General features: G+C 38.3%; 1 protein-coding gene across 1 annotated transcript in view; it reads right to left on the bottom strand.

Annotated features, from left to right (window-relative positions):
- LOC136254628 (adhesion G protein-coupled receptor L3-like) overlaps window positions 1–17,646 on the bottom strand; it is a 77,019-nt gene that overhangs the window by 6,834 nt on the left and 52,539 nt on the right. The window contains exon 19 of the mRNA XM_066047372.1: window positions 8,347–8,386. Coding sequence (XP_065903444.1) covers window positions 8,347–8,386 — 40 coding nt within the window. The remainder of the gene's footprint in view (window positions 1–8,346; window positions 8,387–17,646) is intronic.

Below are 17,646 nucleotides of genomic sequence, written 5' to 3'. Positions count from 1 at the left end.
CTGTTTGTACCAGATTTTCACACATTTTACACCAATTCCCAACATCCACTGTGCAAGTAGTCAACAACTAAGTTTCTCACCATTTTAGATAGTTTTTAAACCGAGGTTGACTGTATCATGTGAGCTGCAAAATGGGTGAGAGGCGGGGGGGGGGGGGGGGGGGCCTGGAAGGCGGGCAAGATGGAGTTCAAAAATTGTAAAGGAAAGCGTAGGGATGAATTAGGCCACGTTTAGGGCCATTTAGGTCTTAAAATTGGCTAAAATGGTAGGAAATTCACAGCAGAGGTACTTATTCAACACCACAGAGCTGTACAGCCACATACAGTCATCCCCAGGCTGACCAGAGCTCCATTAAGGCACCACACCGCATGTACAGATCACCACTGGGCTTGGGAAAAGCAGCCAGCAAAACCAGACCACTCAAGTCTAGCTGATTTTGATTGTGGAATTAGATAGTTTACTCATGTAGCTTTGTGACCTGGGTGAAAAATCGAATCTGCTGACATGGGTGATAAGACTGGTTTTGTCAGACTGGATCACGTATAACTCTATAACCAGCCTCAGACTTGGCAGTTTTGGTTAGGTATAACCAATCTAACTGTGCCTTCAGAGAGACCCAAATGCCTCTTTTAATACACAATAAATTAACCGATTATTCTACTAACGACTACCTGATTAACTAAATTAAGTATATTTCAACTGTAGCTAAATATAAATACTAAGCGCTCAATTCTTTTACTGCTTGATGTTGCTTAAGCCCAAGATAGGTCCTTTACTTGTCACCACAGCTACAATCCATACATCATCGACTCACCCATTTTTCTTTCTCTACTACCTTATAGGTGATAATTCGTTGGTAGCATTGTGATGGATTTTGTGCCAACTATCATGAAAACCACTCACAATATTCATAGTACGTGGATTGTTTGCACTCTCTTGTACTGTTTTTCATTTGTTACACTATGTAACGGGCAGAACATAGCTTAAAAAAAGGCGTAACATTTAGTCACTTTGATTATATAGGTGATTGATAGTTGGGTGCAAGTTCAGTCACACAGTAATAAGTCTGATCCCTCAATGTTTTTTACTTTTATTATTAATTAGCAAAGCCCACCAGGGGCAACACGCTAATGTGCATTACAAATCACAAGTTATTTAGCTTATCTATAATATTCTTAAAAGTGTCAAGGTTAATTGTGTCAATGTTATCAATTTTCAAGTTATTCCAATCAATAATTGTTCTTGGCAGAAAAGAATACTTGTATAAATCAATTCTGGATTACAGCTGTACAAATTTGAGGGGATTATTGGCACGAGTATAATAATTATGATACAGGGGTTGGCTGAGGTAAACAACGATTTGGTAGCACCAGTAAGTTTCTCACAATCTTGAATAATAAGATAAGTCTAGCATTCCTTCTCCTACTTTTTAAACTTGGCCATTGAAGGTAATTAAGCATATCTTTAATACTGTGTTGTTGACTGGATCTGTGCCATGGTTTATTAAGAACAAATCTTGCAGCTCGGTGTTGGATCATTTCTAATTTGCTAACTGTTGTTTGGTGATAAGGATCCCAGATGGCTGAGCAGTATTCAATAGAAGGTAACAATAATTGTTTGTATAAATGTTCTTTGATTTGTATTGGGGCATTATATAAATTCCTTTTCAGAAATCCAAGAAGACGGTTTGCCTTTCCACAAATATAGTTAATATGAGGTTCCCACGATAGTGTATGGTGGAGGTGGATACCAAGATCGGTGTGCTCTGATACAATATTCAATGGAATATTAAACATTTTATATGTATAAGTGCTTTTACTGTGGTGGGTTGTAAATTGTAAAATATTGCATTTGGGAATGTTAAATTCCATCAGCCAGTTGCTAGCCCATTGTGTTAGGGAATCTAAGTCATTTTGCAGTATTCTGTGATCGTTGGACGTAGCTATAGTTTTATAGAGTAGAGTGTCATCAGCAAATAATCTAATTTCACTCTTGATGTTTGTTACAATATCATTAATGTAAATTATGAACAACATGGGACCAAGTACGGAACCTTGTGGAACACCAGATGTAACTTGACATGTAGAAGATCTAGAGCCTTCTACTACAACCTGTTGGGTATGACCATGAAGGAAGGACTGTAGCCATTGTAAGACAGTTCCTCTTATACCATAGTAATTCAATTTGTAGAGAAATCTAGAATGAGCTACTCTGTCAAACGCTTTAGAAAAGCCTAATATAGCCGCATCAACTTGAGGGTTCCTGTCAATATCTTTTGCAATGTCATTAACAGTAATGAGAGTTGAGTCTCACAGGAATGTTTTGATCTAAATCCAAACTGCTTGTCTGAAAGGATATTTTGGTCCCCAAATGCTTCATAATTTGACTCAAATGCTTCATAATTTGACTCATGTAGTATGCACTGGTTCATCATTCATAAATCATGTCACAAAACAATGAAAAAATGGTTTGAGTTGGGATCATAAAAATAAAACGCAATGAAACAAGGGAGATATACCAGCACCTATACTAGTGAACACACACACCAGCAGCTATACTAGTGAACATTTAATTTCAACGCAATAGCTACTGTAACAGTACTATTGACAGGCTGTAATTACTGAAGTAGGAATTACTTTGTACTATCACTAGCTATTTAAAAAAAACTGTTAATTAAAATAAGGTAGGGATCTATGCAATAAAAAGTAGTGAAACAAGAGATGAATGATGGTATTACAGCATAGCTGGATGGGAAAGTCCCTACTTTGGCAAATTAGCTATAATTTTGCTCAATGCAAAGTAGGGACTTCGCCATTGAGCTATGCTGCAATGCCATCATTCATCTCTTGTTTCACTACATTTTATTACATAGATCCCTACTTCAGTTTTAAATTAACAATTTTTAAAACTATCAAGACACACGATAGTGTGTCGTGCGGCCCAAGAAGCCGCGGCACCACACTTTGGGTATATTGACAGGAAGAAAGAAAACGTCATTTTCACACTTTTGTATCTCGGTGATCCCTTATCCAATTGGAACAACATTTGCTGCAAAGTTGCTCGCCTGCTAGGGGTGTCCACATGCCAAATTTGAAGGAAATTGTTGAAACCATTTCCAAGATACGAGCGGCCAAAGTTGCGATTTTTTTTCTTCGTCTTTTCGTACACTTGCAAAAATTGCTATAAAATGCAAACGCGTAATCCGATCACCTTGAAATGTGGCACAAAGAAAGGGAGTCCTAAGGCCAATCATAGTATCAAATTTGGTGCAAACCTGAAGAACGGTTCAGGAGTTATGCCCAATTATTCGCGTAAAACAAGATCAATTTGTTGTCACGCCTACAGGGTAAACCGCTTCGTGGAATGAGTTGAAAATCGGTTTGTGGATAGATCAATCATTTTAGGAATTCCTTTTGGTGGTTTGAAAGTAATCGAAATAAAGTTCATGAAGATATGACACGAAACCGAAGGTGTGCAACAATTGCACGATCGAGATTCGTGAATAAAAATACCAATACTTTTCATGCCTACCAGGCAAACCGCTTAGAGCAATAAGCTAAAATTCGGTATGTAACTGGATTACTTATCGTAGAAAGTCCTTGCAGTAGTACAGAACAATCGGTATACAAACCACTGAATTATGATTCGAAAGCCAACTCCGTGTAGTAAATGCGAGATCGAGATACTCTAATAGAACAGTCACCCTAATAGAGCATTCAGATAGTTTATGACTTACTACATTATAGATTCTATTACATTGCAAGTTATTCTGTAGGGAGTTCAGCAGCAAATGGTTAATATTATAGACAAAGCAAGTCACCCTGTAGAGAGTTTAGCTACAAATATATCACTGTAGAGATTCAGAATATTACAAGTTGCACTGAAAAGAGTTCAGCTATCAACAAGTCATGCACCCTGTAGGGAGTTCAACTACAAACAAGTCATCGTGTACAGTTTAACAACCAAAAAACCACCCTGTAAAGAGTTCAGTTTTACAAACAAGCTACTCTGTAGAGAGATCAGCTAGAAACAAGAGAGTGCTCAGCTAGAAGACGTCACCTTGTAGAGAGTTCAGCTACAAACAAATCACCCTGCAGAGTGCTCAGCTAGGTGATTTCTTCTAGTTGATCTCTCTACAAGGTGATTTGTTTATAGCTGAACTATCTGCAGGGTGATTTGTTTGTAGCTGCACACTCTGCAGGGTGATTTATTTGTAACTGAACTCTCTACAAGGTGACGTCTTCTAGCTGAGCTCTCTCTTGTTTCTAGCTAATCTACAAACAAATCACCCTGCAAATAGTTCAGCTACAAACAAATCACCCTGTAGAGAGATCAACTAGAAGAAGTCACCTTGTAGAGAGTTCAGCTACAAACAAATCACCCTGCAGAGTGTACAAATCACCCAGCAGATAGTTCAGCTACAAACAAATCACCCTGTAGAGAGATTAGCTAGAAGAAGTCACCTTGTAGAGAGTTCAGCTACAATGAAACCACCATGTAGAGAGTTCAGCTGCAAACAAATCACCCTGTAGAGAGATCAGCTAGAAGAAGTCACCTTGTAGAGAGTTCAGCTACAATGAAACCACCATGTAGAGAGTTCAGCTGCAAACAAATCACCCAGTAGAGAGTTTAGTTACAAACAAATCACCCTGTAGATAGTTCAGCTACAAACAAATCACCCTATAGAGAGTTCAGCTAAACAAAAGTTACCCTGCAGTGAGTTCAGCTACAAAAAAATCACCCTGTAGAGAGATGAGCTAGAAACAAGTCTCCTGGTAGATAGTTCAGCTACAAAGAAACCATCCTGTAGTGAGTTCAGCTACAAGCAAGTTACCCTTCAGAGAGATCACCTAGAAACATGTCATCCTGCAGAGGCTTCGGCTATGAACAAATCACTCTGTACTATGAACAGATCTCCCTGTAGAGAGTTCAGTTAGATACAAGTCACCCTGTAGAGAGATCAGCTAGAAGAATTTACTTTGTAGAGAGATCAATTAGAAACAAGTCACCCTGCAGAGAGTTCAGCTGCAAAAAATTTCCCTGTAGAATGTTCAGCTACAAACAAATCACCCTGTAGATATTTCAGATACAAGCAAATCACCTCGTAAAGAGTTCAACTACAAGGAAACCATTCTGTAGAGAGTTCAGCTAGAAACAAATCACCCTGCAGAGAGTTCAGCTACAAACATATCACTCTGTAGAGAGATCATCTAGAAATCAGACACAATGTATAAAGTTTAGCTACGTTAAAGCAAATCACCCTGTAGAGAGTTCAGCTACAAACAAGTTACCCTGTAGAGAGATCAACTACAAAAAAGTTATATCCTGTAGAGAAATTGGCTAGAAACAAATCACCTTGTAGAGAGTTCAGCTACAAACAAATTACCCTGTAAAGAGTTCAGTTAAAAACATATCACCCCCTGTAGAGAGATCTGCTAGAAACAAATCACCTTATAGAGAGTTTAACTACAAACAAATCAACCTGTAGCGAGTCCAGTTACAAACAAATCACCCACCCTGTAGAGACTTCATCTACAAAGAAATCACCCTGTAGAGAGTTCAACTACGAACAGATAAACCTGAAGAGAGTTCAAATAGAAACTATACCGAGAGTCCTTCAGTTGCAAGCAAATCACAACATGTAGAGAGTTCAGCTACATTTCAAGTCACCCAGTAGAGAGATCAGCTGCAAACAAGTTATCCTGTAAGGAATAATTGGTATGTAATAATTATGTAAATAGTTTGTATAATTACTAATAAAATAAAAAAATGCTTGAAGTATCAAAAATCTACTTTACGTCTTTTATAGTAAAGAAAAAAAATTAGGTTAAAAAAACTCAAAAGCCAGCCATAGGCCGGATTTGGGGTATACAAATAAAAAAAGAGGTGATATCTGATCAAAAGCAGCCAAGCTGTAAAAAAAGGTGTGTCCCCAAAAAAGGCCATGGTGAAAAAAGATGTGAAATCCAAGGTGGCAGTCAAGAAATGGCTGTGATGGTAGGTTAATGGTAAACAATTTAATAACCGACAATTCAGGTAAATTTGGTGCCGAATCCTAGTGAAACTTGGAGGAGGCAACACAATTTCACCTGAATTGTCGTTGTTAAAATTTTTACCAGTAACCTACCATCACAGCCATTTCTTGGCCACCACCTTGTATTTCACATCTTTTTTCACCATGGCCTTTTTTGGGGCCACACCTTTTTTGCAGCTTGGCTGTTTTTGATTAGATTATATCAACTCCTATTTCCTTTTGAAATTTTTAATTTTTAAATAGCTAGTTTGGTTATTTCTTTTGTCTAGCTAGCTAGCTATATTATACTCTTTTTGTTTTCCACATAGTATAAATATCACTTGAAGCAGCTATCTTTTACCTTCGTATGCAATAAGCGCATCTAAAATAGTTATCCCTTTGTCTTTTAAAGCTATTACACCAACTGTTAATGGCTTCAGCTGAATTTGCAATGGCCTACATGTTGATTATTTTACAGTAAAACATCACTGGAGAGTCCACCATTATAAGAGTGAAACCCTCGCTTTTAGAAATCTGGATCCCGAGGTGGATCCACCCCTCAAAGACATTATTACCTAGCTACCTCACAAAAAAATCTAAACTGGTGTGTAATTAATACTATTTAAAACGACTATACCCAGCATTAATAAATGCTAGAGACAACTCCTTGGGTACTACACCCGTTCACCCTCATCTAACGCACACGTATTCATACTTCATTAAATCACATGTTTGGGTTGTGGCGTGCGCCACAACTATTAAGCATCGCAACTATTAAGCACCACAACTATTAAGCACTGCAACTATTAAGCACCGCAACTATTAAGCACCGCAACTATTAATTATCCTTCTAGAAGAACAAAGGAGCCAATGAATGATGAAAGCAAACAGCATGATGCAGTGGACAGAATGTAATCGGAACAACAGATTTGTGAATCTGCCGTCATTACCTTAGTTGTCTGAGATTTCTGGTGCTGTACACCTAGCCTACCAGGTCTTATAGCAGGCAGGCAGGCAGTCAGACAGGCAGGCAAGCAGGTAGGCAGATGAAATGTAGGTGAATTTAGAAATTTTTAAAACTCACTGTACATCGAAACATTCGACTTTTCACTTTGTTTATCCAAGGTACAGCATCATTATAATAGTACTAATGCATTCCAGGTGGTTTTTTCGGCTAAAATGTATTGCAAGGCCACTTTTTTATGGTGTGAAAATCTACGAAACCATATGATTTCTTACCAACCCCAACTATACAGTACTATCGTACTGTATGATAACTGCATGTGTAGGTGATAACTATACACCAATGCAAAAGCAACACAAATATAATCAACACACAGCAATAGCTACAAAAGAAAGTGTCTGAGCTAGGGTAAAACTAAATTTGGTTACCTCTAAGATATTGGCAGGTACAGTATGTTAATTGCTCCAAAAACGGTGAGTTAATGAAAAAAGAGTAACAGTCAAGGTTGATGCAGATGTCTAGTGCTGCTGGATTTGATGGATTGTCTGTTTACTATAGAGGAATGCCATGAAAAGGAAATTGCTGCTTAAGATGCTGTGTAGTTGAAAGATAGTGAAGCAGATTTGACTATGGAATTGCATCTAAATTTATGCTCTTTTAAGGAAAGTTAATGTCACCTTTGTATGATTTCCTGGCATGAGTAGGAAGACGACCATTTAATATTGAAGATAAAAGGAATAGACAAGTACAGAAGGTAGACATTTGTCAGAACCACAAAAGGCACATCCAACCCATGAGTTTGTTGTTGTGGTGTAAAATGATATGGTGGCCATGTGCTGCTTCGATTGGCCTCTAGCCTTGTGACTGTGATCAGGCAGTGAGGCTGGCAGGCAGACAAGCCAAATATGGGGTTTTAGCTTTTTTTAAAAAAATTCTATATCTGGATACCTGTGTTTTCTTGTTTTTAATGCTTTATTTTGATGTTGAAAGAAAAAAAATCTATGCTGTGAAGGTGATTTTTGTCATGTATGATTTTTCTATGATGGGTCTTAGATGTGACATTTTTAGGTGCGTGTGTCACTTTATGGCTGAACCCTACTACTGTACTGTTTGATATATTATACAGTATCGTAGAACATGGTAGTACTGTATACTGTAGTAGGGGATTGTAGAGGCTCGGTGTGCTTTCTTGACCAAAAATACAGTACCTTCTAACCCTTTAATTTTATGGCTGTTTAATGCATTTTACACTGCTTTATAGAAATTCTTACTATAAATGCATACTGTATCTACTATACACACAATGCACACCATCTTGTGGTAAGAATCATACAGCACTGTATATACACTAATAATGCACATAAAATACCTTTAGGTTCTGCTTCATATCTTGCTGATGGGATTTTTACCTATGATTATGAAAACAGATGATCAGTGGCAAATTTCAAGAGCATTCTGTTTGAAATAACGTCTGAAATCTATTGCACTCATGATTACCCTAGTAATCACACACACACAACACACACACACACACACACACACTCGCACACACAAAGCAAAGCAAAAGCAACCACGCAAAACACAGCTACTGCTTCCCAGCAAACCAGCACTGGGTTTCCTGTGTTCCACTTAGGCACTAGAGTCTTATGTAGGTAAACATATCCTCCAGCGAGGTAGGATTAGTAACTGACAGGATTAAATGTCCAGGTACCATGTGAAAAGGACACAGAACCCAAAGTTCCACAATGACCCTAACACTGCTAAGCAAGACAAGGACAGTTGGGTATTTGCTTCCCTAGTTAATACCAGGTATATACCCACACTTGGCTTGACTTGACTTGACTTGAAGCCAGCTATCATGAGATGATGCTGTCAAGGGATGTGGTCACTCTTTCCTATCTTTGATGAGGACGAGTGGTGGTACATTTATGCCTTGTAATATCTTGTGTTCTCCTAAATGAGCGATGGCAGGTGGCACAAATAAAAGGCTTGTTTAAAGATGGCACCATCACATGTTTATCTATCCATAAGTACACAGTGAACACCATCTGGTATGATCCTGAGCTAGGAATGAGGCTATTATGCTCCACAAATTGAGCCTTTATGCCTTTGGGCAGTGCTCAAAAAATCACCTATTATACTTTTGAGAATTTCCCATTATTCCCAAAATTATGCCACCATGATTGGCCAGTTTATTGTTGTATCAGACCGTTTTCATAGATGTTTAAGCTTCAAATAGTCTTGAATTCTTTAGTCGGTTGCTGTATTAGAGTATTTCATTGATTCAGTGAGTTCTATTAGAATTACTGACTGCTCTATTAGAGCATCTTGATCTTTTTTAATGGAATTGTGCATTTGCAGATTTTCCTACTGTTAAAGCTTCATGATCACCTCAAAATGCTAGCATAATTCCTGATTCCCGCACATACCTATTATTCCCGAAATTATGCCAGCATAATTGCCGCAACCTTATCCTGAGCTTCCTTATACCATGATGACAATGATATTTTTCTATCCCACGCTTCCTTCAAATCCTGACAGAGCTTGTCCCTCCAACGAAGCTTAGTACCATGTGCAGGATGCTTCTGGGAGCCTACCAAATAACAGCTTCTTCAGGTGTCTGTTTTCTGACATTCTAGCAACATGTCCCAACCATCTTAGTTAGCCTGCACCCACAAACACACACACACACACATACACACACACACACACTCACTCACACACACACAAAGTAAAGTCTATGGCAGCTGTGCAGAACACAGCTATTGCCACTCAGTGAATCAGCATTAGGATGCCTGTGCACCACTCAGGTGCTTGAGCCTCATGCATGAAAATCCTCCTGGGGCATGGCTAGTAACCCACAGGAGTACTGTCCATTTCTCAACAAGAGAGGTCCTGAAACCCAAAGTTTCACACACACACACACACACACACACACACACACACACACACACACACACACACACACACACACACACACACACACACACACACACACACACACACACACACACACACACACACACACACACACACACACACACACACACACACACACACACACACACACACACACACACACACACACACACACACACACACACACACACACACACACACACACACACACACACACACACACACACACACACACACACACACACACACACACACACACACACACACACACACACACACACACACACACACACACACACACACACACACACACACACACACACACACACACACACACACACACACACACACACACACACACACACACACACACACACACACACACACACACACACACACACACACACACACACACACACACACACACACACACACTTTTAGGGGTCATTCCATGCCAAATTAACAAAAAAAATCCTGACCACTTCGGATTGTCATGAAATTTGGCATAAACATGGACTCTACTAAGAAACTTTCTCACACCAAAATTTGGCCCATTCTATAATACGTTCGCGTTGAGCTGAATCCTCAAAAACATTTAATAACTCATGGATGCAATTACACACAATCTTGAAATTTGGCTCATTTGTAGTACTGCTTGACCCGCTAAAAATATTTCCAAATCTTGTTGTTCAAATGTTTGACATAATATTTACGGCCAATCAAATTTTTAACAATACATTTCCTATGGAGAAGCCATATAAGTACAGTGTCCATTAGAGCCCTTTCCTGAACTTTTAATGGAGCCAAACCGTACATGCCTGTTGTTGACACCTTTGCTGTTACCAATAATCATCTGGTTGGCAGAAATGTTAACTCTGCTGAGAAAAAATCCACTTTTAATTTTTAGTTGTTTTTCAGGGTTCAGCTCAACGTTAACATACTATATTGATCTCCCTATAAGATATGACCACTCCAAGTTTATTACAAAATACTACACTGGTTTAATAAAATGGTCATAACTTTGTCAGTGATTGTCACAGAATCTTATTGTTTAGATTTTTGGAATGCTTATTAAATTCTCGTTCACATGATATATAATTCATTATAATTACTCAAAGGGAAAAGTCAAGCCACAAAAATGTGACTTTTTTCTTTGATCTTACTTTTTTCAAGAAAAGATATTTCAATTACTTTCATTTTTTGTTCAAATATTCTTCTAATACCCTCCTTTCAAACAGTAAGTTTGAAATTTGGATGGCAAGTAGATCATGAGTTGTGGCTACATACGTAATTTTACATGCTACCAGGGGTATAAGTATGAACACTACTATAACAATATAAACCTTACAATTAAATTATAGTATGGAATCTCATCAGAATGTGGTCAAGTTGTAATACACATACAGTTGGAAGCATAGTATAGAAGTATCATAAGGTGATTAAACAGAAAATCAATACTCACCATTGCTGAAGCCACACCAATATCCCCTATTGTTATGTATATCAATGCAGTTATGATAACAACATGATTTTGGTGCAAACACCATCAAGAGTCCATAATAGAGATTTTATGACTCCTGATGCCATAAGAGGGCTTGGTAGCATACTATCTTATGATACTGTAAATTTGGTAAGAGAAAGGTTTGACAAAATTGTGGAAACTTTACATTAGGGTTGGGAGATATTTAAATTCACACATGCAATTATTGCCTAACCCAATCAATGCGATTATTGCAACATTGCATCTAATGTACAACACATTTACACAATGTACTATGACACTATCACAATCACATAAGTACAAACTGTGTATAATATAAAGTACAAGAAATAACAAAAGATTCACTTTTCTTTTAGACAAGAGTTAGTAGAAATTAAAATGTTAACATGTAGTATTTAAGGAAGGTTCATTGGAAGAAAGGTAAGTGTGTTGACCTTTTCAGGTAATAAACGTCTCCGCAATGCATTAGTAATGTATCCTGACTTGCTGAAAAGTCTCTCAGAAGGGACACTGGTCCCACATATGCACACATATTTCTTTGCTAAGACTGCTAGCACAGGTAAATGCTTTGCTTCATGTTTCCACCATTCCAAAGGATCAGAATCCATATCATCCACTACTGGTAAGTCTAAGTATCTAGTTATCTCAGCTTCTATCTTTTCTTGTGGACACAGTGGTGCTCGACTTTTACCTTCAGAATCATTGCTAAGTTTTTTTGTTAAAATAGCACCCAAACCTTTTCGCTTTTTTTTCAGTGGAGGTTGGCATTCTTCTGTGTGAGAACCACTTGAAATGGGAGTGTTGGGGGAAGACTCAGTTGTAGTGTTCATCAGCACAGTAACACCTTCATCTGCGATTTTATTTTTTGTACCTTCTGGATCATCAAGACACTTACAACGGAATCTGGGGTTAAGAAAACTACATTTATTGAGTAGTACTAATACTTCAGGCTCAGAGTATCTAGGCCTCAAGTCAGAGGAAATATCCACCTTCAACTGTTTGGCAAACTCTGAGTCATCATCAGATGGTACGAGCAAACCATCCAAAATGTGATTAAGCAATGGTCGCACTGCAGAAATATTGACCCATTTTTCCCCTGACAATGCATCAGTAAAAACTGACAATGGGTGAAGAACTGCTACAACTGTCTCTATATTAGTGAACTCATCATCACTGGGCATTTTTGACCAATTTTTTCTGTCATTACTAAGCACTGCACATATTGCCTGCTGCTGCTCTAATATGTGCTTCATCATAGCATATTATGTAGATTCCCACCTAGTAGAGACACTTGATATCAGTTTGTGCTCCTCAATACCTAGCTCTTGTTGCTTTTGGCGAAGATCTTAATTCTTCTTCCAACTTCTGTGAAAAAGTTCAATCAAAGAATGGCATTTGCGAATTGCTTGTTGAGCTCTTAGATTATTTAGTGATTTGTTTATTGCCAAGTCTAGGTTATGACCAAAGCAACTTAGCCAAACCCAGTTTAACTGCTTGTAAGCCGAAATAGAACCATTATCAGTTGTAATAGTCACTAAACTAGAAACAGGTAAGTTCCAGTTTTGATAGATATCTTTAACTGCTTTGGAAATATTCTGACCCGTGTGGTCCTCAAATAGTGGGGTTGTATCAAGACAGAAAGATTGAAGTGCCCAATCCTTATCAACAAAATGAACGGTTACAGTAAGATACAGGTGGGCAGCACAACTAGTCCACAGGTCAGTAGTTGATGAAAAGTACTGAGCTTCCTTTATTTTTGGGTATACTACATTATCTCTGACTTGATTATACAAACCTGGGATTTCTGTGTCAGAAAAATAGTTCCGTGAGGGTAGCACATACTTTGGATCAAGTTTAGACACAAGCCTTTTAAACCCTGGCCTTTCCACAGAATATAAAGGATGCATATCCTTAGCCAGATAATATGCCACAGCTTTATTAAGCTCACAAGCACGTGTGGATTTTGAATCATACTTTTTCCCTCTATCAATAACTTCCTGTAGTGTTGGGTGCTTTTGTACCTGTTTACCTGATGACTTGGAAGGTGGAACTATTTCATTGTAAACAACTGGGTGGTGTTCTTGTAAATGGGTAAAAAAGATTAGTAGTGTTTGCCCTTTTCGCTGAAAATGCCTTTTACACAACTTACAAATTGGTTAGTCAATATCCTATTTTAGTGGTTTGCCACTTTCATCCCCTTTTAAGCCAAAGTAATTCCATATTACACCTTTCACTCTCCTTTTTCTAACCAACACTAAAGTATCACTATCATCATCACTGTCTGAAATAATATACTGTGGTTCATCCTCCTGCTGTTCCGCCATTGAAACACTTGTACTTTTAAAAAATTCTAATTAAACAGCTGTTTACTGACAACAATGGCTTGTTCATTGCAAGCAAGGTTTATTGTCTAGTGTCTACGCGCTAGAGTAAGAGTAAGCTTGTGTGTAGTCTTGTTAGGTTAAGTCAAGGATCCTGTGTTTGTGTACTTAACTGCTGCTCGTTCTTGTTAACAACTTGTTTTTGTTCAATGGCACCAGCTTGCCTGCTACAGTGGGAAATCATAACAGCTGCTAGCTGATTTGCTTACATCTTAATTCGTTTGTTTTAATGTAGCTTCGTAACATCACCTACATGCGATAATACTGCCTAGACGATATTATCGCAAAGGTCAAATCAATGCAATAATTGTATCGCATCATGTGTTTTATACTTTACATTAACATCATGCAGTTGGAGGCTAATTCATTCCTTATTCACCAAATTCCCTCGCCAAACTTTTCTGTTATTCTGTAGGACATCCGTACATGTCAGCAGACATCACATAATAACAGAAAAGTTTGGTGGAGGAAATATTTGGTGGAGAATTTGGTGAATAAGGAATGATTTACAGTGGAACTTATCTAAGCCGGTGAAAACTTCAGGTTGGTCACCTTCAGGCAGATGGCTGCTTTTGACAGGCGGATTAGTGTATAGATATATATCATTTGGAATATTTATAATTGGCCATTATACAGTGGCCTTTCTATAGTACAGTCACTGTACCAAATTAAAACCCTCCAACTTCATAATTTTAATTGTGAAGTTTCCACAATTTTGTCAAACTTTCTCTCACAAAACTTACAGTATCAATTTGCTGCCAAGCCCCCCCACTATATGGCATCAGGAGTTCATAAAGTCTCTACTATGGACTCTTAATGGTGTTTGCGCCAAAATCATGCTGTTGTCATAACTGCATTGATGTACATAACAATATGGGATATTGGTGTGGCTTCAGCAATGGTGAGTATTGATTTTCTGTTTAATCACCAGATGATACTTCTATACTATGCCTCCAACTGTATGTGTATTACTACTTGACCACATTCTGATGAAATTCCATACTATAATTTAATTGCAAAGTTTATCTAATCCAAAACAGCCAAGCTGTAAAAAAAGAGTGTGGCCCTTAAAAAGGCTATGGTGAAAAAAGATGTGAAATCCAAGGTGGCGGCCAAGAAATGGCTGTGATGGTAGGTTAATGGTAAAAATTTTAATAACGACAATTCAGGTGAATTTTGGTGCCGCTTGGTCAATAGGCACAAAATTCACCTGAATTGTTGTTATTAAAATTTTTACCATTAACCTACCATCACAGCCATTTCTTGGCCGCCACCTTGGATTTCAAATCTTTTTTCACCATAGCCTTTTTGAGGGCCGCACTCTTTTTTTACAGCTTGGCTGTTTTGGATTAGATTTCACTTCTTTTTGTATTTGTATACCCCAAAGCCGGCCTATGGCCGGCTTTGGGACTTTTTTAACCAATCTTTTTTTCTTTACCACAGGAAGAAGAAAAGATGAAGCAGATGTACTTTAAATATTTCTGATTTTATCAGTAAATGTACAAATTATATATCATACAGTACGATAGTAACTGTATAGTAGGGACCACAAAGGAGTAGGCATGGCCCACGAAATAATATCACCCAAAAACCAGCCTCAATTTTCCCTGATGACAATGAGGCAGTATTGGTGAGGTAAAACTAAGCCCAAACAAGCTTTCAGACCGACCTGAAACGTTTTCAACAAGTTGCTACGGAAAATTTTTTATTCAACGGAATTTTCTACTGACTGACTGAGTAACTGACTGACTGACTGACTGACTGACTGACTGACTGACTGATGCCTTCAGACAAGCGTAACTCTATAACTGCTAAGTTTATGGGCTTGATTTTTTCACTGTTCGACGTCGCTTCAGCCCGACAGGTGCCTTTTGGCATACCGCAGTATGTGCAATGGATTCTTCCTGGACTTACCAGTGTCCTCCTTTGTGTCCCATTCATCTTTGCTGACAGGGAAAGGTTTCGATTTGGTGCAAGCAGGTGATGGCTTCCCTTCGAAACGGAAATCATCCATATTTTTGATCGCGGCTATTTCGATTGCAGAGGTGCTTTTCAAACAGTTCTTGATTCATACTGCTGTGTAACGGGTTGAACATAGCCTACAGCGAAGCGTAATGGATACTTCACTTTTCAGACGATAATTAATATGATTGTGGCATGCGGCATGATTTCTTTCTTTTGGTATGCGTGCATTGTAGAGGTGCTTTTCGAACAGTTCTTGATTCGAAATGCTGTGTAACGGGTTGAACACAGCTGACAACGAAGCGTAATGGATACTTCACTTTTCAGATGATAATTGATATAGCTAGGGTGCGCGTACCTTTTCAGATGCAGTATGCATGGGTTCACCAATCATAATAAAATTATTTACAAAAAAGTTAACAAATAAGTACACGACAAAATTAGGAATTTTCAACTAGAGTAGGGACCATAGCACATCGATAAAAAGTACTGAAACAAGTTGGAGTAGTCCATGATATTAAATCACTGTAAAACAATAAGAAGTGTTACATCCCTACTGTGCATTTCCGTTATGGTATCTTGAGCACAGTAGGAATATAACACTTCTTATCGTTTTACAGTGATTTAATATCATGGACTGCTCCAACTTGTTACAGTACTTTTTATCGATGTGCTATGGTCCCTACTCTAGTTGAAAATTCCTAACTTTTTCGTGTACTTGTATATATAATACATATATTTATTACAGAACTATCCATGGTGGTTTCTTTGTAACTGAATACTCTACAAGGTGACTTCTTCTAGCTGCTCTCTCTACAGGGTGAATTGTTTGTAGCTGAACGATCTACAAGGTGACTTCTTCTAGCTGATCTTTCTACAGGGTGATTTGTTTGTAGCTGAACTATCTACAAGGTAACATCTTCTAGCTGATCTCTCTACGGGGTGATTTGTTTTTAGCTGAACTCTCCACATGGTGGTTTCTTTGTAGCTGAACTCTCTACAAGGTAATTTCTTCTAGCTGATCTCTCTACATGGTGGCTTGTTTGTAGCTGAACTCTCTACAAGGTGACTTCTTCTAACTGATCTTTCTACAGGGTGATTTGTTTGTAGCTGAACTCTCTACAAGGAAACTTCTTCTAGCTGATCTCTCTACAGGGAGATTTGTTTGTAGCTGAGCTCTCTACAGGTGATTTGTTTGCAGCTGAACTCTCTACATGATGGTTTCTTTGTAGCTGAACTCTCTACAAGGTAAATTCTTCTAGGTGATCTCTCAACAGGGTGATTTGTTTGTAGCTGAATTCTGTATATTGGTGATTTGTATGCAGCTGAGGTCTTTGCAGAATGGTTTCTTTGTAGCTGAACTCTCTACAAGGTAACTTCTTCAAACTGATGTCTTTACAGGGTCACTAGTTTGTAGCTGAATTCTCTACATGATGGTTTCTTTGTAGCTGAACTCTCTGCAAGGTAACTTCTTCTAGCTTATCTCTCTACAGGTTACTTGTTTCTAGTTGATCTCTTGAATTCTCTTCAGGGTGACTGCTCTATTAGGATGACTGCTCTATTAGAGTATCTCGATCTCGCACTTGCTACACCAAGTTGGATTTCGTGTTATAACTCCGTGGCTTTATGTCTGATTCTTCTACACCATTGAAGAGCCTTTCTAAGATGATTACTCCATCTATACAGCGATTTTCAAAGCATTACCCCAAGCGGTTTATCTGGTAGGCGTGGCAAGCAGTCGTTTTTTATTAGCTAATCTCGATTGCGTAATTGTTACACACTGTTGGTTTTTTCGTTGTATCTTCCTGGTTTTTAGCTCGATTTCTTTCAAACCACAAAAGGTTTGAGTTTCAATAGTTTACCTATTCACTCACCGATTTTCAGCTTCTTCCCATACGCGGTTTAC

This window comes from Dysidea avara, chromosome 4, assembly GCF_963678975.1.
Source record: "Dysidea avara chromosome 4, odDysAvar1.4, whole genome shotgun sequence".
Classification (NCBI taxonomy): domain Eukaryota; kingdom Metazoa; phylum Porifera; class Demospongiae; order Dictyoceratida; family Dysideidae; genus Dysidea; species Dysidea avara.
Note: the sequence above shows the minus strand (reverse complement) of the source record. Positions and strands in the feature narration are given on the sequence as shown.